At 42.6% G+C, this 26,120-nt stretch overlaps 1 protein-coding gene across 4 annotated transcripts in view; it reads left to right on the plus strand.

The window, feature by feature from the left end:
• Positions 1–1,788: 1,788 nt before the first annotated feature.
• AUNIP (aurora kinase A and ninein interacting protein) overlaps positions 1,789–26,120 on the plus strand; it is a 32,191-nt gene continuing 7,859 nt past the window's right edge. For 2 of the 4 annotated variants that reach the window (XM_029950069.1, XM_029950072.1), the window contains exon 1: positions 1,789–1,965. In XM_029950069.1, coding sequence (XP_029805929.1) covers positions 1,888–1,965 — 78 coding nt within the window. In that variant the 5' untranslated portion in view covers positions 1,789–1,887. Of the gene's footprint in view, positions 1,966–11,918; positions 12,009–26,120 lie in introns of those variants that run through there. The other 2 variants (XM_029950071.1, XM_029950070.1) reach the window with 2 other exon arrangements.

The following is a 26,120-nucleotide window of genomic DNA, read 5'->3' on the forward strand; positions in this document are numbered from 1 at the left end:
TCCCTGGGGATGGGGTTGGGGACCCTATACACTGTATATATGAACTTTTTCTTTTTGGCAGGGAAGGGAAGGCAGTTTTATTACTAAATATGTTTTAAAAAATTTTTAAGGTTTGTTTATTTTTGAAAGAGAGAGAAAGAGACAATGCAAGCAGGGGAGGTGCAGAGAGAGAGGGAGACACAGAATCCAAAGCAGGCTCCAGGCTCTGAGCTGTCAGCACAGAGCCTGACACGGGGCTCGAACTCACAAACTCTGAGATCATACCTGAGCCGAAGTGGGATGCTCAACTGACTGAGCCACCCAGGCTCCCCTATTACTAAATATGTTTTAGAAGATAAAGGAACATAATCCTCCTTTATCATTTGACTAGGATTTAATTTTTTTGGTCTTCCCTTCAATCAAGGAGGATTTTATATGTATAGTGAAGGAAAACTAGAAAGTACTGATAAGAAGGGCACCTGGGTGGCTCAGTCGGTTAAACCTCCTACTTCGGCTCAGGTCAGATCTCACGTTCGTGGGTTCAAGCCCCGCGTCAGGCTCTGTGCTGACAGCTAGCTCAGAGCCTGGAGCCTGCTTCCGGTTCTGTGTCTCCTCTCTCTGCCCCTCCCCCTCTCATGCTCTGTCTCTCTCTGTATCAAAAATGAATAAAACATTAAAAAAATTTTTAAGAAAGTACTGATAAAAAAAACCCCAAATGAATAAGAAATATCATTCTCTTAATACACACACACACATATATGGTGGATATGTTGTACCCAGATTTTAATATCGCCCCAAAAACCAGAGATTACCTGGGAGACCGAATCATGCATGCAAAAGCAAAGGGCTTTATTACGAATTTAGGCCCGGCCAGCCTAAACTCGGGCTCACAGACTTCAACAACACACTGGATCCATGTGGCACGAGCCCTGAACGGGCGGGGCAGGGCCTTTTATGAGTTTGGGAAGGGGGAGTTACAGGAAATTGTGACACCGGGTACAGGGGTCCAATCGTTATAGCATCACATCATTGACAGTAACTTTAAACAATCACAGAGTGGACCCAGAACCCTCATGAAGGGCGTGACTAGTCTTAACCTCCATCTTTAGGCCCGCCCCAGAAATGTTAATGGTGTTAGCTGGCCTTCAAGGTCAGAGGGGATATCTGAATCAGACCTGCATCCTTACAGTGTCGGGGCCAAAGGCTTTGGAGTTGGCAGACGGATGTGAGCCCTGGCTCCAACCCACCTTTTGGGGCTCTGAGACTCAAAAACCCAGAGCCCAGGGTAGTTATATTTATAGCAAGAAAGTGCAACCAGGCACTCCTGGATGGCTCAGTCCACTAAGAGCAGTGGGACTTGGGCCCAGGTCATGATCTCACAGTTGGAAAATTCGAGCCCACCATCAGGCTCTATGTGGACAGCTCAGAACCTGCAGCCTGCTTCATATTCTGCATTTCCCTTCTCTCTTTGCCCCTCCCCCGCTCACTCACTCTGTCAAAAATAAACATCAAAAAAACCCGTTTTTAAGTGCAACTACTTTAGCAAAAAGAAATGCACGTTCCTTATGGAATATCGCGAACAGGTTGACACAGCATAGTCGCGGGAAAGCGACTCGAGTTAGAAGATGGATCACAAATGACGTGAAGGCCTTGGTAATGGGAAAGGCGCTCCATCCAGAGACGTGAAGAAACTCATGGTTAGATCCTCTGGCCCGAGTTACGGAAAGGGCGGGGCACGGGGCGGGGCTGGGGGCGGTCCCTGCGCCGGCGGCCACTGCGTGGCTCAGCCCACTTGCTTTGGCGCGAGATCCGAACGCCCGCGGCGGCGGGCGGTTATAGCTGTTCCCTGAGGCCGCGGGAGCAGCAGCGGGAGCCGGGCGTCCGGTGGCCTAGGTCTCCGCGGCGGCCATGAGGCGGAGAGGCCCAGAGGAGGGGGCCTGCGGCGTGTGGCTGGACGCGGCAGCGCTTAAGAGGCGAAAAGTGCAGGTGGGTCGTGGGGGCGCGAGAGGGTGTTGGGGGAGGGGCTAGGGACCTGGAGGCGTGAGAGGGGAGGTGACGGAGGTAAGGTCAGGGGGCCAAGAAAGGACCGGCTTTGGGAATTCCGTGGCGAGAGGGATTGGAGCCTAAAGAAGGGTGAAAAAGCGGGTTGGGGAAGAGTGGAGAGGAAATGGGGGCGGAAGGCCGGCAGGCTGTGGATGTAAGGACCGCAGGGCTTGAAGGTGTGGGGAGAGGGTGCACATCTGAGGAGAGTTGTGTTTTTTTTTTTTTTTTTGATTGAACTATGCCTGACATTCAGTATCCTGTTAGTTTCAGGGGTACCTCATAGTGATTCAATATTTTTATGCATTAAGAAGTGATCCCCAGGAGAAGTCTGGTTGCTATGGTCACCATGCAAAGTGACTATAGTATTATTAACTATATTCCCTTCCCTGTACGTTACCTCCCATGACTTATTTTATAACTGGATGTTTGTGACTTAATCCTCTTCAGCTATTTCAATCCCCGTCACCTGAGTCGCCGGCTCCCCAGCCCCTCCCCCCTCTGGTAACTTACTCAGTTTGTTTCTTACACCTGTGTGTCTGTTTCGGGTTTTTGTTGTTTAGAGTCCACGTAGGAGTGAAGTAGAACCCATTTGTCTTTTTCTGACTTATTTCACTTAGCATAATACCCTTTAGGTCCATCCATGCTCTGTAGCAGAATTCCGTTCTTTTTTTTTTTTTTTTCCTTAAGAGTTAATTATTTTGAGAGAGCCCGGGAGCGGGAGAGGGGCCAAGAGAGTGGGTAGAGAATCTCAAGCAGGCTCTGTGCTGTCAGCGCAGAGTCAGATATGGGGCTGGAAGGCACAAACCGTAGTGCGGAACTGTGAGATCATGACCTGAGCTGTGATCAGACTGAGCCATCCGGTTGCCCCAGGGTTTCATTCTTTGTGGCTTAGTAATATTTCATCATAGATACTACCACATCTTCTTTTATTATTATTTTTTGGAGATTTGTAACATAATGTAAAATTTTATTTATTTTTTTAAATAATAGTTTATTGTCAAATTGGTTTCCATATAACACTCAGTGCTCCTCCCCACAAGTGCCCTCCTCTATGACCATTACCCCTTTCCCCTCTCGCCCTCCCCCTTCAGCCCTCAGTTCCTTTTCAGTATTCAATAGTCTCTCGTGATTTTTGTCCCTCACTCTCCCCAACTCTCTTTTCCCCTTTCCCTCCCTATGGACCTCTGTTAGGTTTCTCCTGTTAGACCTATGAGTGCAAACATGGTATCTGTCCTTCTCTGCCTGATTTATTTCACTTAGCATGACACCCTCAAGGTCCATCCACTTTCCTACAAATGGCCATATTTCATTCTTTCTCATTGCCATGTAATACTCCATTGTATATATATATACCACATCTTCTTGATCCATTCATCAGGTGATGGACATTTAGGCTCTTTCCATGATTTGGCTATTGTAGAAAGTGCCACTCTGAACATTGGGGTACATGTGCTCCTATGCATCAGCATTTCTGTATCCTTTGGGTAAATCCCTAGCAGCTACCACATCTTCTTTACCCATTTGTTTGATTGATGGATACTTGGGTTGTGGCCATATCTTGGCTATTGTAAAGAATACTGCAGTGCATAGAGGGGTGCATATACCTCTTCCAGTTGGTGTTTTCATTTTCTTCAGGTACATACCCAGAAATGGAATTACTGAAGCCTATGGTAATTCTATTTCCGTTTTTTAAAAATGTTTACTTTTAAATTATTTTTTAAAGTTAAAAAAAATTTTATAGTTTACTTAATTTTGAGACAGAGAGAGAGCACCAGCAGGGGAAGGGCAGAGAGAGGGGGAGACACAGAATGGGAAGCAGGCTCCAGGCTCTGAGCTGTCAGCACAGAACTTGATGCGGGGCTCCAACCCACGAACCATGAGATCATGACCTGAGGTGAAGTTGGATGCTCAACCGACTGAGCCACCCAGGTGCCCCCTTTTAAAAATGTTTTTTTTTAAGAGAGAGAGCGTGAGCGCCAGCAGTGGAGGGGCAGAGAGAGTGGGACAGAGGATTCGATGGGGGCTCTGTGCTGAGAGTGAAAATGTGGGGCTCCAACCCACAAACTGTGAGAATCATGACTTGAGCAGAGGTTGCTTAACTGATTAAGCCACCCAGGCACTCAATTTTTAATTTTTTGAGGAACCTCCATATTTTTTCCATAGTAGCTGCACCTATTTGTGTTCCCAGGCAACAGTGTATAAGGGCTTCCTTTTCTCTACATCCTCTTCAACATTTGTTATTTTTTATTTTTTTGATACTAGCCATTCTAACCGCTGAGAAGTAGTATCTCATTGGGGCTTCGATTTGCATTTCTCTGATGGTTAGTGATGTTGAGCACCTTTTTCATGTGTCTGTTGGCCATCTGTATGTCTTCTTTGGAAAATTATCTTTTCAAATCCTCTGCCATTTTTAAATCTTTTTTGATACTGAGTTGTATAAGTTCTTTATTTTGAATGTGAACCTCTTACCAAATGTGTGATTTGCAAATATCTTCTCCCATTCAGTGAGTCACCTTTTTGTTTTGTTGATGGTTTCCTCTGCAAAAGTAGTTTAATTTAATGTAATCCCATTTTATTTTAGCTTTTGTTGTCCTTGCCTGAGGAGCCTGATAGAAAGACTGCTGCAAAGAGCTTATTGCCTATCTTTTATTCTAGCAGTTTTATGCCTTCAGGTCTTTTTTTTTTTTTTTTAATGTTTTATTTATTTTTGATACCGAGAGAGAGACAAAGCATGAGACGGGGAGGGGCAGAGAGAGAAGGAGACACAGAACTGGAAGCAGGCTCCAGGCTCCGAGCCGGCTGTCAGCACAGAGCCCGACGTGGGGCTCGAACCCACGGACGTGAGATCTGACCTGAGCTGAAGCCGGAGGCCCAACCGACTGAGCCACCCAGGCGCCCCTTATGCCTTCAGGTCTTAACATTAAAGTCTTTAATACATTCTGAATTTGTTTTTATATATGGTGTTAAGATAGTGGTCTAGGGGCGCCTGGGTGGCTCAGTCGGTTGAGACTGAGGAGCACCCAGGAGCCCCGGAAAATGGTATTTTGATGGGTTGTATTAAATTTGTAGATTGCTTTGGATAGTATGGATATTTTAACAATATTTATTCTTCCAGTCCATGAGCATGATACATTTTTCCACTTTTATCATCTTCAATTTCTTTCATCCATGTCCTACTTTTATGCCGAGAGACACAAAGACCAACTGAGACCACTGAAGCCAAATTAAAGGAGTCTTTATTACCGGCAGGGACAACACAGAGTTAACACAGAACTCTGAATGGGCGGCCCTGAGTCCAAGAACTTAGGGCTTTTTATAATGAGCAAGCAAGCAGGAGGTGCAGAAGCAGAATTGATCCGGTTACTGCACGGGGGCTACGAAGAGATAAGGAGAGGGCCCTTATGCTGGTATGCAGGAAAACATTTGTCATTCTGAAGGCAAGGTTTAGGGTCGTAGGGGGGTTTGGAAGAAATAGTTATTACCTCAAGGGCAGAGTATGCCAGCTGTGTTGTAATAATCCTTAGCAGGGACCATTAACCCTTGTCTTTTTACTTGTTTGTCTGTTTTTTCTTGTACCTGGGGATGGTCATATAGACCCCCCACAGTGCAGGCCTAGAAGGTAAACTCTGGGTCAAGATGGAAGGACTGAGGCTAAGTTCATGTGCGACACTAGTCTTCAGAGTACAGGTCTTTTACCTCTTTGTGTTGTAGACTCTGGGTCTGAAGTTCTCTCTTGTCTAGCAAGAGAGCGAACACGGGATTAACATGCAGGAGATGGCTATTATCTGGGAGAAGACGAGAGCCCCGAATAAGGGTCCTTTCTCCATATTTCTTAAGATCAGAAGGCTTACAAATGTGATGTGCGTGCACAAAGAGACAATGAACCCGTGACCATTAACTCACAGGCATGAGGGAAAGGGGGTTTTGAAGATATACGTGTGAGGGGTTTAGGTCAATATAAAACAAAATCCCGGTGCAGATGGTTGTTGGCAGCAGACCGGAGGCAAAACCGTGTCTGTTTATCTTAGCTAGCCTAGGGGATAAGACAGAGCATGCACCTCCGGGCTGACAAGGCACCTTTCTTTTGCTAATCAGCTCCTTCCTGGGCAGCTTCATCCCAGAAGCAGTGGTCTATAGCCCTATTTACGTGTTTACAGAATTTGGTTGTTCCTTCCTATGATAGCAGCCTTCTGTTATGGTACTAAGTTGGAGGGTTGCGCATCCGCCCTGAATACCTAATATTATTTACCTGGTATCCTTTTGTACTGGGGCCTTGGCCCCACCCTCTCTATACTTAGGTACCTAATCTTGTTTACCCAAATTTGGCTGTGAGCATCCTATGGCTTTACTTCTTTTTGCCTTGTTAACCCATCATGCAGGCTCAGGGAATTCCTCAGCTTATTCCCCACATCTTTGGTTAAATTTATTTCTAGGTATTTTTTTCTTTTTGATGCAACTGTAAATGAATGCAGCTGTTTTCTTAATTTTTTTTCCAGATAGCTCCTTGTTAGTGTGTAGAAATGTACGTGCAGGGGTGCCTGGGCGGCTCATTCTGTTGGGTGTCTGACTTCGCCTCAGGTTATGATCTCACTTTGTGGGTTTGGGCCCTATGCAGGGCTCTGCGCTTACAGCTCAGAGCCTACAGCTCAGAGCCTGGACCCTGCTTCTGATTCTGTCTGTCTGTCTGTCTGTCGCTCTCTCTCTGCCCCTCTCCCACTCACGCTCTCTCTCGCACAAAAATAAGCATTAAAAAAAAAGTAATCAGCCTAGGGACCTGGTTGGCTCAGTCTTTTGAGCGTCTGACTTCGGCTCAGGTCGTGATCTCATGGTTCATGGGTTCGAGCCCCACATTGGGCTTTGTGCTGACTGCTCAGAGCCTGGAGCCTGCTTTGGATTCTGTGTCTCCCTCTCTCTGCCCCTCCCCAACTCACACTCTATTTCTCTCTCTCTCAAAAAAATAAAATAAAAAAAAATTTAAGGTAATCAGTCTAAAATAATACATATGCCAAAGAGACACATTTTAGGCTGGCAAATTTTGTTCTGCTGCAGTGGCTACAATCTCCTGAACAAAATAATTGAGGACGGTTAAATGTCTTACAACTAAAGTCATTTTTTATTCTTATTTATTTATTTTTGAGAGAGAATTCAAACAAGTGGGGAAGGGGCAAAAGAGGGAGACACAGAATCCGAAGCAGGCTCCAGGCTTCCGAGCTGTCAGGGCAGAGTCCCACGCAGGGCTCGAACCCACGAACTGAGAGAACACAACCTGAGCTGAAGTCAGATGCTGAACCGACTGAGCCACCCGGGTGCCTCTAAAGTCATTTTTAAAAAATAGTTATGTTAAGAGAGAGAGTACAAGCAGGGAAGGGGCAGAGAGAAAGGGAGAGAGAAAATCCCAAGCAGGCTCTACACTGATAGCTCAGAGCCTGAAGTGAGGCTCCATCTTCTAACTATGAGATCATGGCCTCAGCAGAAATCAAGAGTTGGATGCTTAACTGACTGAGCCACTCAGGTGCCCCTAAAGTCATTAAAAAAAATTGTTTTTAATGTTTATTTGAGAGAGAGAGAGAGAGACAGACAAACGGAGTATCAGTGGGGGAGGGGCAAAGAATGAGAGGGAGACACAGAATCCCAAGCAGGCTCCAGGTTCTAGGCTGTCAGCACAGAGCCCAATGTGGGGCTCAAACCCACGAACCTTGAGATCATGACCTGAGCCATGACCTGAGCCAAAGTCCGATGCTTAACTGATTAAGTCACCTATGTATCCCTGCTAAAGTCATTTTTTTGAGAAATAACAAATAAACCACCTGTTCCCTTTTTTACTTGAAAAATTTTTGGGGGGCAGGAAAGAGGTGGTGGCACCTGGGTGGCTCAGTCGGTTAAGTGTCAGATCTCATGGTTTGTGAGTTTGAGCCCTGCATCGGGCTCTCTGCTGTCAGCACAGAGCCTGCTTCAGATACTGTTTCCCTCTCTTCCCCTCCTCTGCTTGCGTGTGCCTACCCGCTCGCTCGCGCTCGCTCTCTCTCTCTCTCTCTCTCTCTCTCTCTCTCTCCCTCTCTCCCTCTCCCTCTCCCTCTCTCCCTCTCCACACACACACACACACACACACACACACACAAATATTAAAAAAAAATTGGGATCGGTAATACAATTGATCTGGTATATAATTTAAAATGTGTGGGATATCCAGTGAAGCATCTCCTTAATACTTTTCACCATCCGTGGCCCATCTCAGAGGCGACAGCTTTCTTGTATATCCTCCAGAGATACTCTGTATATGTACAAGCAAATATCTATTCTTTCTTATAAATAGCATATTCTACATTGATCTGCAACTTGCTTTTCCTCACTCTTGCATCTTATGTACCATTTCTTACGCATTCACGAAGAGCTGCTGTATTCTTTGTAAAGACTGTATAGTATTCCATGATACGGAGTAGTAGCCATTGTATGCGGTAGTTTGCCTTCGTCTACTCAGGCCACCATAACAAAACACTATAGACTGAGTGGCTTAAACAACAATTCATTTTCTCACAGTGCTGGAGGCTGGAAGCCCGAGATCAAGGTGCCAGCTGGTGGACCGTGAGCTGCTGCCCGCCATGTGCTCATATGGCCTTTTCTTGGTGATTGTGTGTGGAGAGAGATGTGTGTTAAACATTTTTTTTTTTTTTTTTTTAGAAAACACGTGCTTGAGCAGGGGTGGGGGAGGGGGGGGGAGGGAGAGACTCTTAAGTGGGCTTTGTGCCCAGCCCAGCGAGGAACTCGACACGGGGCTCCATCTTATGCCTGTGAGATCATGACCTGAGTTGAAATAAAGAGTTAGACGCTCAACTGAAGGAGCCACCCAGGCGTCCCTAAAATTTTTTATTAAATTTTGTTAAAAACTTTGGTTCTCTGACTAGTTCCTTTTCCTCTTTTATTTAAGACTTGTAGCCCAGAGCAAAGTATTAAAGATTCCCTTTCACAGGATGTAGGAACCTGCCTTTTCCTAGAGCATCTACCAAATGGGCACACACATGAGATTTCACATCAAGCATTAATAGGCAGTTGCTAGTGGCCAGTGTTTTAGAAAACATGCCCCTTCCTACTTGATCCTGAAACCTAACTCTCTGCTGTCTTGGGGTAGGGAGAGACTAGTGGGGGGCTTTGTAGTCTTGCCAGAAGGTAGGTGCCTATATTTGGAGTGAGTTTGCTTCTCTCTTGGTTCCATAGGCATGGCAGGCCTGGCCTCATTCCCTAGGCCTTGGTATGGAGGATACTGTATTTGTTTTCATTTCAGTTAAAAAAAAATCAGATAGTATAGAATTGTGTTCAGTAAAAAAAAAAAAAAACACCACAATACACACACAAAACAAAAGAATAAAAAAAGACTTCACTAGTGGTAGCTACGTTAACAATTTGGTATCCTTTGAGACATTTTCTGTGTGTATAAATAAATATATTTTCCCACAAATGAGATTATTTCAAACATTGTTCTGCTATTCACCTTTCATTAAATACATGGAGAGCTTTCCATGTGAGACATGGGTTTTAGTATGAGATTTTGAAAAGGCCATCTTAATCTATGTGATTTTTAGATTTTGTATTTTAACTTTGCTACCTCTATATTAAAATATTGAGGAATATTTCTAAGAGGTTTTTCTACACAATAAAGAGGTAAGATTCAGTGTGTGTTTTGTATATTTACTGTCTCTTAGGTGTACTGTATTAAAAAAAATTTTTTTTTGAGAGACAGAGCACGAGCAGGGGAGGGTCAGAGAGAGAGGGAGACATGAGATCTGAAGCAGGCTCCAGGCTCTGAGCTAGCTGTCAGCACAGAGCCCGACGCGGGGCTTGAACCCATGAACCATGAGATCATTACCTGAGCCGAAGCCGGACACTTAACTGGCTGAGCCACCCAGGGGCCCAGGTGTCCTGTATTTAAAATGTCATTGTAACTCAAAGATAATTTCTGTTTCTTCTTCACCTGTAATGCAGAAGGTTTCTTACCCTTGAAATACATGCAGCGGAGAAGAAGTGGGTGTAACTCGGAGACAGGAAGTGAAGCCAGAAAGCCTGGCTGAGGCATCAGTGGTTCCTGGGCCAGCCTTGGTGGGACGCTGAGCAACGCTGTGCCAACTTTACTAACACTCAGTCCAGCGACAAGTCCTCTGGGTTCTGCCTTCAACTGTGTTTATAATCTCATAATTTCCTCCTCTTTACACCACTGCTGCCCGAGTCCGAATGAGAGTGACCCTTTGCTCACGGTTAATTTTAACCATCTAGTGGTTTCCTATCTTTGGTAAAACCCCAGAATCTCTGAGGCTTGCAAGGGACAATTCACCCATCTATGCGCGCTCACACATTTTAAATATTTTTTATGTTTTTTAGTTTATTTTTTATTCTCAGAGAGAGAGAGAGAGAGAGAGAAAGACAGTGTGAGCGGGGAGAGGGGCAGAGAGAGAATCCCAAGCAGGCTCCCTCTCACACATTTTGCTCTCCTCTTCTTTTCTCTGCCTCGCTCTGCTCTAGTCCTGCTGGCCTTCCAGCCCAGCAATCTCTGCAGGGACTTTTAAACACCTCGCTTGAAATGCGTAGGGATTACAATGCCACATGGCTCCACTCTCTGATTTGTTCGGATGTCAACTTAACGTTGAGTCCACTTCTTAACCACCCTAAAAGTGCCTTTCACATATCCCCTACTCCCCATACTCCCTAACACCTTAGTCTTGTTTTATTTTTCTCTGTAGCCCTTTTACCGTCAAATATACTACACTACTACATCGTTAGTTCATTTATTATCTTCTTCTACTAGAATGAAAGTTCCCTTAGGCAGACCTCCAAGAAATGGCACACAGTAGGTACTCAGTAAAGACTGATTGAATGAGTTAATGAACTAATCCATCTGAGCTTTTAGACAAAACCTTTTAGGTACAATTATAGTTGCTGATTCTGTCTTTCTCACTCTGATGAGAAGATGAGAGGACTTTGAGCTATTTAGAGCAAAGATGGCCTTGAGCCCTCTTGTAAAATGGCAGTTAAAGTGTGTTTAACCAAAAACAAACAAACAACAAAAACCCAAACAAACAAATACAGCCCTCCCCAATATTGCTGATACAATTTAAAAAAGAAAAAAACCAGAAAAGTATTTCCCTGGAACTGAGAGGCTTAGTAATGATACTGAAATCCACTGTAGCAATACTTCTGGGTCGGTGCCGTAATACTGACAGGGGTCTGTAAGTATAACTTAACACGTGTGTGTCAGTGTGAGCTTTATGTTTTGTAAAACTTTTTTTACATGTGTGTTTGGCTTAGTAAGCTTTGTGAGGGAGGTGTGATTATCTCCATTTTGCAGATGAAGAAATTGAAGTTAAGACAGAGATTTGATCAAGTTCACATCGGAATAAGTGCAGCTTTAAGGCTTAATTCCAGGACTTCTGATTCTTGGTCCAGTGTGTTTTTTCATCCCGTGTAAGGCGTCCTCAGATGATAAAAAGGTGGATGAGATGGTTCCAGTCCCGGCAGCATGGGATATGATGGGTACACACGTAACTGTCAGACAGACCGTAAGTGCCTTAGAGGCATAAGGAAATTCTAAGCATTTAGAGAAAGGCGAGATTATAATTTATTATGGGTGAAGGAGTGGTGGTTTAAAAAGATGTCCACAAGTTCTTTAACACCCCTCCCTTCAAAAGGTGGAGATTAAGCAGCCCCCCAAATGTGGCCTGTGCTTAGTGACTTGAATGTGAGGGAAGTGTTAATGTCAGAATTCTGAGGTTAGGTCATAAACCGCATGGCCGCTCAGCCTCCTTGTCTCTTTAGGGGAAGTTGTGCGGACGCGCAGGCATCTCTGTAGAGGAACCTCACTCCGTGCGCCAGCGATTGTGTGACTGAGCCGCCCTGAAAGTGTATATTGCTGTCTTGGTTGATATCTTAAACGCAACCTAATGAGACTGTCTGCCAGAACCACCCAGATAGGCTGCTCTCAAATTCCTGATGCACAGAAGGTGTGATAATGCTATTTTAAGCTGCTAAGTTTTGTGGCAATGTGTTAATTCAGCAGTAGAAAGCTCATATAGATTTTGGTTCTGGCTGTGGAGTGCTGCCTCATAAAAACCTAAAATGGGAGGGGGGTGATTTGGAATGGGGCAGCGGGTGGCAGCTGGGACTTTGAAGAGAGTTTTAGTGAAAGCGTAAAGAGCTCTTAAACTGTTTCTAGAACTAGGATAGCTTTTGAGGAGGCTGTGGGTGAGGGTTTAGAGGAAAGTGAAAATCTTACTGGAAATTAGTGGAAAGGAGATGCTTGTTACATAGTGACGCGAGGTTTATTACAGCTACTGTTGGAGGTGGAAGGTGGAGAATGTACCTAAGGAATTGGGTGATGTGATGCAGCTCAGGAGATTTATCTAGGCAGCATGGAAGGTGCTACTTAGTTTCTTCTTGCTGGTGATAGTAAAGTGTCAGAGGAGAGATAGGACCTAAAGGAAGCCTTTAAACAAAGAGGAGCCCAGACTTGCTCGTTTTGAAGATTCTCAGCCAATTCAAGTGGCACACAGTGGACTTTTGTTTTAGGGAAGTTTTATTTACCAATTTAATCTCTTGTTCTTGGTCTGTTCAGATACACACTTGGAAAGAAAGTCGATAACATTAGTCACTAGGGAAATGCAAATCAAAACCACGAGGAGAGACCACTTTACACCCACTAGAATGACTATAATCAAGAAGACAATACGAAGTTGTTGGCAGGCCTGTGGGGACGCTGGAACCCTCGTTCATTGCTGGTGTACGTATAACACCGTGTAGGCGGGTGCTGAGCGGTTCGGCAGGCCCTCCACATGTCCAACACGGTTACCCTGTGACCTAGCGCTTCTGCTTTTAGGTGCATACCCAGCGTACGAAAAGACGTTTTCACACAAAAACTTGTGCACTAATGAGTGAATGTTTGAATGTTTGTAGCAACATTTCTCATAATGCCTAAAGGAAAGAAATAGCCCAACTGCCCGACAATGATGAATGGATACATAAAAGAGTATATCCAAACAGTGGAGTATTATTGGGCAATAAAAAGGGACTAAAGTACATATACATGTTACAACCTGGATGAACCTCCAAACATGCTCAGTGGAAGAAGCCAGTCACAAAAGACCAGATGTTGTAGGAGGTTTGAAAGGTCCAGAATAGACAAATCTCTAGAGACAAAAGTGAGTCCGTGTCTCCTGGGGCAAGTGGAGTGGGGATGGGGAATGACTGTTAGTGGGCACAACACTTTTTGGGACAATGAAAAGTGTTCTAAAATTAGATTGTGGTGACGTTTCTACAACTCTATTAAAAAAACTTAACTGTACACTTAAACAGGTGAATTTTATGGTATATGAATTATATCTCTGTTGAAAAGGTTATATATATATTATAGAGCTGTTAAGAAGAAAGGCTTTGTGGAAGAGATGGCAGTTGAGACAGACCTTAAGTGAGGGTTGGATCTTGTTGGAAAGCAATGAAAGCAGAGTGGACATCTAGGAACAATATGAGTAGTGGCACAGAGGCAGGAGATGTTTGTGAAATAAGGAGTGAAACTTAGGGAGTCCCCAAGACCACCCTCACTTCTCACACCAACTGCAAGTTCAAGGAACCCCAAGACCACTCCGAAGTTTGATAACTTGCTGGAATTATTCACAGAACTCACTGAAAGCTGTTAAACTCATAGTTACAGTTTATTACAGTGAAGAGATACAGATTGAAATCAGCTAAGGCAGGGGTGCCTGGGTGGTTCAGTTGATTAAGCATCTGATTTTGGCTTATGATCTTGTAGTTCGTGAGTTCCTGCCCTGGGTCGAGCTCTGTGCTGACAGCTCACAGCCTGGAGCTGCTTCAGATTCTCTGTCTCCCTCTCTCTGCCCCTCCCCTGCTCATGCTTTGTCTGTGTCTCTCTCAAAAATAAATAGACATTAAAGGATTTTTTTTTTTTTAATTAGCCAAGGAAGATTCTAGGGGAATTTCATGCACATAGCGCAGAGTCTAGGAGAATTCAAAGTGGGAAACTTGCAAGTGTCCTCTGCTGGTAGCATATTGGACAGCCCAGCTGCTTCTAGCAATGTGTGACAGTATTGCCAATGGAAGCTTACTGAGTCTTGGGATCCAGAGTTTTTATTGGGGTTTGGGTTGCGTAGATTGCGTAGACATGGTTGATTACTAATGTGGCTGACCGTAGTTTCTAGCTCCTATGAAGATCAGGCTGATACTGCATGGTCCAAAGCTCCCACCATAGGTCACTTTGTTAGCAGACTATCTGGTATGGCCCAAGACCTCATGTAAACAGACACTCATATAAGGCAGGACATTCCAAAGACTTAGAGATTACCTCTCAGGAGCTGAGGATAAAGGCCAGCCCTCTCTTTGGATATGATTCTTTTACTATATAGGGAGTAACTCAGTCTGGTTAAATTGTAGGATAAATGTAGGGGAGTTGAAGGTGAGATTAGGAAGGTAAACAAACTAGTGCCATGTTGTTGGAAATTCGTGGAAGGCATTTGACATAATGGTCTCTAAGAAGATTAGCCCAGTTGTGCTTATGTGAAAGTAAATGGTACACTGAAAGGCTAGAGGAAATTGGAAGATATTGCAGACATTTAGGTAAGAAATAACAAGGGCCTAATCTAGAATAGTAGAAGTTTAAATTATTATTTTTGGTGGATTATTGATCTCTATGGTTATATATTTAAAGCATGGTTATGCTCAAGAAGGACCCATAGGATGCCTGGGTGGCTCAGGTGGTTGGTTGAATGTCTGACTCTTGGTTTGAGCTTGGGGCATCATCTCACTGTCTGTGAGACTTGGGAGTCTCTCTCCCTGTCTGCCTTCACACTCGAGTTCAGTCCGCTCTTTCTCAACAATAAGTAAACACCCCCCCCAAAAAAGGACTTAAATGTGGCTTGGCAGGAGTTGGGAGGTCTCTTGAATATTTTTAAACTATAGCTTTGGTCCAGTTATCTGCAGCCCTTGGTGTCTCTCTTTTTTTTTTTTTAAAGGTCTTTTGCATTTTCCCTTTAGTTCTGTTTACTTTTAGGAGCCAGAAATTGGCACCTGAATAAGTAGCTGATTATAGAGGAAAAAAAGAAAAACAATGTCTTGAAATAGTGTTAGGAAATTGGGAGAATAGGTATAGCGTAGATTGATTGTATGTATGGTTGAGCCTTGAGCAACACAGGTTTGAACTGCGTGGGTCCATTTATCTGCGGATTTTTTTTTGGTAAGTACAATACAGTCCTGTTAGTGTATTTTATGTTGTTATTTTAATGTTTTCTTTTCTTTAGCTTACTTTACCATAAGAATACATATAATGTATAAAGTATGTGTTAGTTGTCAACATGCTTTTGGTCAACAGTAGGCTATTCATAGTTAAGTTTTTGGGGAGTCAAAAGTTGTGTGTGGATTTTCAACTTTTGGTGACCTTAACCCTCACATTCTTTAAGGGTCAACTGTATATATTGTGTGTGTGCGTGCGCGTGCGCACACACACACACACACACACACACACACACACACACACACAAAGTAATACTTCTTTTCACAAAGTTGAAACCTTCCAGGGGGACTTGGGGATTTGTTCCAGAGTGGGGATTTCTACTCCATTGCATTTTATTTAAGGCACTCACTTTCCTCTTTTTTTTTTTTTAGTATAATTTATTGTCAACTTGGTTTCCATATAACACCCAGTGCTCATCCCAACAAGTTCCCTCCTCAGTGCCCATCACTTACCCGCCCCTCTCCTCTATCTACCCTCAGCTTGTCGTCAGCACTCAAGAGTCTCTTACGGTTTGGCTCCCTCCCTCTCTGTAACTTCCCCCCCCCTTAACTCCCCCATGGTCTTCTGTTAAGTTTCTCCAGGTCCACATATGAGTGAAAACATATAATATTTGTCTTTCTCTGCCTGACTTATCTTACTTAGCATAACACCCTCCAGATCTATCCACGTTGCCACAAATGGCCAGATTTCATTCTTTCTCATTGCCATGCAGTACTCCATTGTTTATGTAAACCACATCTTCTTGATCCATTCATAAGTTGGACATTTAGGCTCTTTTCATGATTCAGCTATTGTTGAAAGTGCTGCTATAAAAATTGGGGTACATGTGCCTCTATGCATCAATACTCCTGTATCCCTTGGGTAAATTCCTAGCAGAAGGCACCCACTTTCCAATTTAAGTGAGCACAGTGCTCTTCTTTTTTGCATGGGACCGTCACCTCTGCTTTTGAGAGGGCCACATTTAGCCATTGATGTACTGGAAATAGTTCAAATCAGGAAGTTTAAACAGACCTTCAATACATAGTCTTATTAGGGCAGAAGCGATGGCATGTGTATGTAAACACCATACTACAATGATTTGGCATGCGTGACATCCTTTAAATGAGAAAAATCTCATTAGCAAGAAGTACCCTTTTTGTGAGACTTGGTAATGCTAATGGATGTAGACATATCAGTTCTTCAGTTTAGGAGTTGTGATACTTAAAAGAAATTGCTTTTTTCTCTTATCTCTGTTGAAGTTGTCATTAGGTTTAGATGAAAAATCCATGCCAGGTGGTTCCAGAGAAGATTCTTGCAATAAATTTTGTATTGTTAGATTACTTTGGGAGGAAAACCTTTAGTTTTCTGAGGGTGTACTTCTCATCCAGTCTGTGTTGCACCTATGTGTGACATCAGTTATGGTGACAAGAGCTCAACTTGGCTTTGATCACCGTATTCGAAAAGCCTTAATGTGTTCTGAGAGCTCTGTTGATATTGAAAATGTAATGAGTAGTTACATATATAAAACATAACCGAAGTATGTCCTTCCTACATATCCGCCTTCTCCTGAAATATTTATTGAATTGAGTACTTATTTTTTTTTAAATTTTTAAATGTTTTATTTATTTTCTGATACAGAGAGAGACAGTGCATGAGAGGGGGAAGGGCAGAGAGAGAAGGAGACACAGAACTGGAAGCAGGCTCCAGGCTCAGAGCTAGCTGTCAGCACAGAGCCTGACGTGGGGCTCGAACGTGAGATCTGACCTGAGCCAAAGTCGGAGGCTTGACCGACTGAGCCACCCAGGCGGCCCTGAATTGAGTACTTACCATGTGCATTAAGCTAGTTCTGTGGAGGACAGGAAAAAGGTATGTGAATCAAATGTTGATACCAGGATTTTGTTAGGTAAGTCATGAAATACCAAGAAATAAATGTCAAGTTTGTAAGGGGAAGAAGTCACCTCTGGTTGTTGGAATCAGGAATGCTTGGGGCTAAGCTGAAGTATATGTAGCATTTCAGACTTCGGTGTGAAAAAGGCCCTTCTTTGTGAGGCACAGAAATGAAGGAGGTGGAGGCCTTACTAGGAACTGGCATGTGGGTGAGCATTATGGTACAATGTACACAAAGAGGTTTTGGTAATGGAGAAAGAGGGAAACTGGAATCATTGCTGTGTGCAGTCTCAGAGTCAGTACTTCATGCTATAAGGTGGTAGAGAAATGACTGACAGAGTTTGGGCAAGATGGTATGCTCACAGTTGTACTGCAAGACTAGTCTAGATATTGGGTGGGGGACTCATTGAAACAGGTATTGAATGAGGGCCTGACCAGTTAAGAAACTATTGTAATAGTCTAGGACTAGGCAAGAGTTTATGATGTCTGAACCAGGATAGCGTGTTATTTGTTTCACAGGTTTGGAGGGCTTGAAGCAAGTTTCAAATGAATACTTTATTATTACTCATTCAACCACACTCACTTATGTTGGAGATGATGGGAATCTTGGCAGCTTTTCTGGGCCAGACTCCTTCAGTCTTCCTTTGGGTGTCCTTATTAGCTAGCATCACTTTCAGTATGATTTGATAAGGCGTGATAGTGACTGATTGGAAAAGGTTTTCTGTGTAGAGACTGAGGAGGAGGGGGACGTGGAGAAGTGGGAAGAGGGGAGTATAGGATCTCAGAAGCATGAAAGAAGTAGCAGGGCAAAAAGAAAAACATGTGCTTTCAGATTTTTTCAAAGCTGTCAGCATAAAGGATAATGAGATTTCATACATAAATTCAAGACCAGTGACCATAATGGAAAAATAAGTTGGATCAAATTATATGCTAGACTTGAAGGCCATATGAATCGTAAAAAAGTGGAATTAAATTGGTTTGAAAGCAGAACTTTAAGACAGACTTGCACATGAATCATCAGAAGAGATAAAAGTAGAATGAGGTCTAAACTGAACCTAAATGCCATGGAGGCACGAATGTCTTCTAAAAGAAGGGTGAATTCTATGATCCCAGCTCTGCTTTGAGGGTAGAGTTATCTTTAAGAAAGGGCCACACTTTGGGGTGATTTGCAGCCGAAAGAAGCATTGTTCTCTGTAGGAACGCACCCCAGGGGATTGTTGGGATAGCAAGAATGGCAGGGGCTCCAGGCTTGTAGGAAGTCCGTAACTCCTCCTACCACATGGGCCCATGAGTGTGATAATGCGAAAGGACTAGAGATGCTTTGGTTTGGAGGGAATGTATTTCTTGAAGTTAGGTTCTTTGAGGGATTCTGGCAGGGTAAGAATTGTTAATACCTAGGGTGTGGCTTACCAAGGTGTCTGGTCCTATAGGAACTCATGCCTTTTAGATAGGCTTTCTTACATTGTATGAGATACACAAAGGGGTTGGATCTATTTTGAGGTAAGGAGAATCAGCGGAAGGACCGGCCCTGGGTCCCTTCAGTTCCAGATGACCTGTGCTCACTTCTTTCACTGAGGTAAACATAGTTCCCTACAGCCGTAAGTCTTGTAAGTGAGTTATAACTGGGGGCGGCAGTGTCACTCATGATATTGCTCTGGCCTGAGGAAAGAATGTCCTACTCCTGCAGAGATGGGCAACGGGTGAAAAGCTTTATTCCCAGATGTTTTGCTAATTGAGGTCTTAATGTTTTCAGATAATGTGTAGTTTCTATAAGTCTGCTTTGTAGGACTTTGTATTTTTAGAAAACTTTAATACTAGTGTAGTTAACAGTGTTAAATTAGTTTCAGTGATTCAGCATCTCATGTATTATTACTCTGTGCTCATCAAGATAAGTGCACTCTTCATCCCCTTCACCCCCACCCGCCTCCCCTCTGGTAAACATCTGTTCTCTATAGTTAAGAGTTTGTTTTTTTGGTGTGTCTTTTTTTCCTTTGTTCATTTGTTTCTTAAATTCTACATATGAATGAAATCATATGGTATTTGTCTTTCTCTGACTTATTTTGCTTAGCGTTATACTCTCTAGATCCATCCATGTTGCAAATGGCAAGATTCCATCCTTTTTTGTGGCAGAATAATATTCCATTGTGTGCATGTGCGTGTGTGTGAGTGTGTGTATGTGTGTATGTACACTGCATCTTCTTTTTCCAGTCATCTATCGATGGACACTTGGGCTGCTTCCATAATTTGGCTATTGTAAATAATGCCGAAACAAACATAGGGGTGCATATATCCTTTTGAATTAGTGTTTTTTTGTATTCTTTGGGTAAATGCCCAGAAGTATGATTACTGGGTCATTGTGTATTTCTTTAAAAAACATTTTTTTTAATGTTTATTTTTGAGAGAAGAAGAGAGCACACAAGTCGGGGTGGGGCAGAGGAAGAGGGGAGTGAGCATCCAAAGCTGGCTCTGTGCTGACAGCAGAGAGCCTGTTGCTGGCTTGAACTTAAGAACTGGGAGATCATGAGCTGACTGAACCAACAGAGCCACCCAGGCGCCCTGGTAGTTTTGTTTTTATTAAAAAAGTGTATTTATTTTGAGAGAGAGAGTGAGCAGGGGGAGGGGCAGAGAGAAGGAATCCCAAGCAGGTTCTGCATTGTCAGTGCAGAGCCCTAGTGGGGCTCGAGCTCATGAACCCACGAGATCATGACCTGAGCCGAAGTCAAGAGTCAGAGGCTTAACTGACTGAGCCACCCAGGTGCCCCATGGTAGTTCTGTTTTTAATTTTTGGAGGAGTCTTCCTACTGTTCTCCATGGTGGCTGCACGAGTTTGCATTCCCAAGCTGTACAGGGTTTCTTTCTCTCCACATCCTTGCCAATTCCTGTTGTTTCTTGTGGTTTTGACTTTAGCCATTCTGACAGGTGCAAGGTGATATATCATTAGTTTTGATTTGCATTTCTGTGATGATGAGTGATATTGAGCATCTTTTTATGCCTATTGGCCATCTGTAGATCTTTGGAGAAATGTGTGTTTATGTCTTCTGTCCATTTTCTAATTGGATTATTTGAGGGGTTTTTTTTTTTGGTGTTGAGTCATATAAGTACTTTCTATATTTTGAATGTTAACCCTTTACTGGATGTATCATTTGCAAATGCCTTCTCCCTTTCGGTAGATTGTCTTTTAGTTTTGTTGATAGTTTCCTTTGCTATGCAGAGACTTTTTATTTGGATGTAGTTCCATAGTTTATTTTTGCTTCACTTTTGTTTCCCTTGCCTCAGGAGACATTTAGAAAAATATTACAGCTGCTAATATCAGAGAAATTACTGCCTGTGATCTCTTCTAGGATTTTTATGGTTTCAGGTTTCACATTTAGGTCCTTAATCCAACCCACTTTTAGTTTATTTTTGTGTATGGTATAATAAAGTGGTCCACTTTCATTATTCTTTTTTTTTTTTTTTAAGTTTATTTATTTTGAGAGGGAAAGCACAAGTTAGGGGGCGGTCAGTGCAGAGAGAGGGAGAAAGCAAGAACCCCAAGCAGGCCCTGCACTGTCAGCATGGAGCCTGATGCAGGGCTCAGACTCGCAAACTGTGAGATCATGACCTGAGCTGAAGTCAGACACTTAACCAACTGAACCACCCAGGTGCCCCTCATTTTCATTTTTTTTGCATGTAGCTCTCCAGTTTTCCCAGCACCATTTATTGAAGAGACTTTTTCCTATTGCATGTTCTTGCCTCTTCTGTTGATTAATTGACTGTATAATTGTGGGTTTATTTCTCGGCTTTCTATTCTTATGATGTGTATGTCTATTTTTGTGCCAGTACCATGCTGTTTTGATTACTACAGCTTTGTAGTGTAATTTGAAATCTGGAATTGTGATACCTCCAGCTCTGTTCTGTTGTTCTTTTTCAAGATTGCTTTGGCTAGTCCAGGTTGTTTGTGGCTCTATACAAATTTTAGGGTTGTTTGTTTTAGTTCTGTGGAATAATACTGTTGGGGTTTAAAAATTTTTTTTTTAATGTTTTATTTATTTTTGAGACAGAGAGAGACAGAGCATGAGCAGGCAGGGGCAAAGAGAGAGGGAGATACAGAATCAGAAACAGGCTCCAGGCTATGAGCTGTCAGCACAGAGCCTACACAGGGCTCGAACCCATGAACCTGAGCCAAAGTCGGAGGCTTAACTGACTGAGCCACCCAGGTGCCCCTACTGTTGGTATTTTGATAGGAATTGTATTAAATCTTTAGATTGCTTTGGGTAGTATGGCAATTTTATCTATGTTTGTCCCTCTAATCTATGAGCATGGAGTATCTTTTCATTTGTGTTGTCTTTAATTTCTTTCATCAGTGTTTTTTTTAAGTTTATTAAAAATTAAAAAAATATATATTTCTTTATCTTTGAGAGAGAGGAAGAACTAGAATGAGCAGGCAAGGGGCAGAGAGAGGGAGACAGAGGACCTGAAGCAGCCTCTCTACACTGTCAGCATAGAGCCTAACGCAGGGCGTGAACTCACAATCTGTGAGATCATGACCTGAACCAAAACCAAGAGTCAAATGCTTAACCTTAACCAACTGAGCCACCTAACAGTGTTTTATAGTTTTGAGAGTACAGGTCTTTCACCTCCTTGGTTGTTTTATTCTTAGGTATTTTAATATTTTTGGTGCAGTTGTAAATGGGATTGTTTTCTTAATTTCTCTGCTCCTTCATTATTAGTGTATCAAAATGAAACAGATTTTGCACATTGATGTTATATCCTGTAACCTTACTGAAATCATATATCACTTGTAGTAGTTTTTTGTTGGAGTTTTTAGGGTTTTCTATATACGGTATCATGTTATCTGCAAATAGTGAAAGTTTTAGTTATTTACGAATTTGGATGCCTTTTATTCTTTTTTGTTTTTGTTTTTGTTTTCTTTTTTGGTCTGATTGTTGAAGCTAGGGTTTCCAAGTGCTATGTTGAATAGAAGTGGTGAGAAAGGACACTTGCCTTGATCTTGACATTAGGGGAAAAGTTGTCAGTTTTTCACCATTGACCATGGATGTTAGCTATGGGGTTTTCATATGGCCTTTATTACGCTGAGGTATATTCCCTCTAAACCTGCTTTACTGAGAGTTTTTATAATGAATAGATGTGGTACTTTGTCAAATGCTTTTTCTGCATCTATTGAAATATGACTTTGTTTTAAAGTTTGAGAGAGACAGCATGAGCAGAGGAGGGGAAGAGAAAGAGGGAGAGAGAGAATTCCAAGCAGGCTCTGCACTGTCAGAGCAGAGTCCAACACAGGGCTCGAACTCACAAAGCACAAGATCATGACCTGAGCTGAAATCAAGTTGGATGCTTAACTAAGTCACCCAGGTACCCCATTGAAAAGATCATATGGTTTTCTTTCTCTTACTGATGTGATGATATATATCACATTGATTGATTTGTGAATATTCAACTGCCCTGTATCCCAAGAATAAATCCCACTTGATTGTGGGGAGTGATTTTTTTAATATATTGTTGGATTTGGTCATCAGTTACTGGCCTGTGGTTGTCTTCTTTTGTAGTGCCTTCACCTAATTTTGATAACAGAGTAACGCTGGCCTCATAGGATGAACTTGGAAGTTTTCCTTTTTCTTATATTTTTTGGAAATAATTTGCGAGGAATAGGTATTAACTCTCTTTTAAATGTTTGGTAGAATTCACCTGTGAAGCCATCCGTTCCGGGACTTGCATTTCAAGAAAGCAAGACAGAAGTGCATGACATTTTTATTTGTTTGTTGAGAGTTTTTTGATTACTGGTTCAGTTTCATTGCTGGTGATCCATCTGTTCAGATTTTCTGTTTCTTCCTGATTCAGTTTTGGGAGGTAATATGTTTAGAGTATTTATCCATTTCTTCTAGGTTGTCCAATTTGTTGGCATACAATTTTCATAATATTCTTACAATCCTTTTGTTTCTGTGGTGTAGGACTTGGTATTCTTGTAAGTCATTTAAGTAACTATATATTATTAGTCTGTCTTTTCCCCATAAGCTATAAGCTTTACCAGGGCAGCAACAGTCTGTTTTTGTTTTGTTCATCAGTAAATTCCTGGTGCCTTAGCACATACGTATGTGCTAAAATACTTGTTGGCATACTATCACACCTACTTTCTCATATCTAGGATGTGTCTCATAAAATTTAGAGAGCCATGTGCCTACTTGGGCTTCCTCATAGCATGGTAGCCAGGTTCCAAGAGTGAGCATTTCAAGAAAGCAAGACAGAAGTGCATGACATTTTTATGACCTAGTTTTGGAAACCATGTAGTGTTACTTCAATTTTTTTTTTTTTTTGCAAAAGCAAAGGGCTTTATTACAAATTTAGGCATGGCCAGCCTAAACTCGGGCTCACAGACTTCAACAACACACTGGATCCACGTGGAGGGAGCCCCGAACAAAGGCGGGGCAGGGCTTTTATGAGTTTGGGAAGGGGGAGTTACAGGACATTGTGACATAGGTACAGTGATCCAATCATTATTATACAATATTATTGACAGCAGGTTTAACCATTCACATTGCCTAGAGTATTTGTTACTTATGACAGGACCCAGTCACAACATTTAGAGTATTGACCAATCACAGAGTGGGCCCAGGACTCTTACGTGGGGCGTGACTAGCCTTAGCCTCCATCTTTAGGCCTGCCCTTAGAAATGTTAAGGGTCTTAGCTGGCCTTTCCTGATTGGGCGTTACAAGGGTGGTCCCTTCTGCCTTGGGCAATGTGTGCCCTTCTGTTGTCTCATGGAGTCAGTTTTAGACCTGCATCCTTACATTCCCCCCTCTGTCTTGTAACTGACCCAATCCTGGGTCAGCTATGTTACCATTGTTCTGGTTTAAGGCCACATGCTCTTAAAACCATTAACAGAGTAGCATTTACCTGCTCTTTGACAAATGTTATGAACCATAGCTAGACTATCCTGTACAATTCCTGAGCTATTGGCATAGAAGTAACATTGTTCCCCCAAAGCCTAGCATAGTCCTCTTTGGTGTAAGGGGAATTTTTTACCTTATAAAGGGCAAAGGGAAAGAGAATTTAGCCAATTTCTGCCAGTCTCCATGGTTAATTTGGTAAGGGTCTCTTTTAGAGTTTCTAATATCTGGCGCTGTCTGGTTTACAAAAGCAAGAATGACAGCCAATTTCTTCAGGATCCTTTGGCGTATAAGTGCAATACGCCTTTATGATTTTTTCTACATTACTAATCTTAGCCAAATTGGTGGGCCATCTAGTGGCCACCTGAGGACCCCCCATTAGAGTCTGGTGGTAGAGGCATAGGCTCCCCTTACCTTCTGCAGTGTTGAAATCCCATGCCCAGATCAGAGGCAATTAATACTGACAGAACATCCTATCAGGAACTTTTGCTGTTTCCCCAGCTTTCTGGGGCCACATTTGCCAGTCCGATGGCAAAGAGACGGGGCAGTTTATTTTACTGGACTGATGATTCCTCAGGCTTCTACCGTGCTAGACCAGCCAGCTTCCGGGGTGTGGCTGGAGCAGGGCTGGAGATCCCTGGAGTCAAGAGTCTTTTTGAAGATCAGTTCAAGCTGACTGACTGGATCTGGATCACCTCACCAGGTTGAGGGTTTTTTCTGAGTCGGTTCACTTAACTCCAGAGAGATACCTGAAACTTTAATAGGGGCTGAACTTTTTGTTTAGTTGCATATCTGTGACTTCCACCTTTAAGTCTTTTGGAAAGGCATGACCCCCGTTTTAAATATTATCCTCACAGACTAACAAGCCTGAGATCCAACAACAAATATTTAAAAACACTCAGAACTAGAATTACATTTACAGTAGTGCATTGCTGAAACAGTTTTTCTCTCTAAAAACCCTCCATTAACAGAAATAGCCAAATTGAAACTAAAGCATTGGTGGAACGAGTCCATTCTTAACAACCCTGGCCTAATTATTTACGTAAGCTCAGCAAGAATAAAGATTGTTCATGAGGACTTCGTAAGGTTTACTTTGCTGGGTCCTTTTATAAGGAATCTCCAGGTTGAACTTTTAGTAGCCACTCTGGGCCAGAAGCCACGCCAAGCACATTCCGTCAGACAGGCCTGCAATACCTGTTAAATTGGACAAACTCCTCTTCCCGAGGCTCCCAACATGTGCTGAAGTTCCTGCCCCCGCCAGGAAGTGACCTTCTTTACTCACCTGGGGAGGCTGCTGGGAACTCTGTGAGCAAGGTATCCAGCCAACATCTCCACGAGGCTTTATGGCTCCATGTTCCATAAAGTCAACCTTAGTTCCTTAAAGCTGTCAGGTCATCTCTGAGTCTATGCATGACTCTCAGATAGGACATTCCAGTCAAAGCCTTGGTAAAATAACCAGTATTTCCAATGGTGTCCTACTATTAAATGAACAGATTCTTATTGAACTTATGCAAACAATTGTAATGGCCACGAAAGAAAGAATACTCACTGAGTTTCTAAATTTCAGACGGTTTAAGTAGAGAGAAAAGATAAATGCTCTAGACAAACAAATACTTTATGACATTTTTGTATATCATAGATATCTTAAGAGAAAGTTTCTTAATCTGGATAAGCAAACATTAAAGGACCAACAATATTTCCAACAGGTTACAAAACTATAATTTTTATCAATTCACTTGGTCCCATGTTTTTAATTTTTGTTCAGCTTCAGTGCAGTTTTTAGCTCTAGTAGTTTCTACCCATTTTAGTATTTATCTTAAAAGATGTCAAATACTGCATTCGTCCCCAAACTCCTTATTACAACTTTCCTTGAAAAAGAAACACGTTCTGTGACAGAATCTAAAGATCTGAGGAGTTCATTATGATGCACTTTGACAAAGAAATTTAGTGACACTTAACATTTTGATTACTAAAGGTGTTAGGTGATGATCTTATACCCAGACATTAAAACTGTAGGGACTGCACATATATTTGAGCAGTTGCAGCATTTACCCATACAGTATAA

This window comes from Suricata suricatta, chromosome 8 (assembly GCF_006229205.1).
Source record: "Suricata suricatta isolate VVHF042 chromosome 8, meerkat_22Aug2017_6uvM2_HiC, whole genome shotgun sequence".
NCBI classification, from domain to species: Eukaryota; Metazoa; Chordata; class Mammalia; order Carnivora; family Herpestidae; genus Suricata; species Suricata suricatta.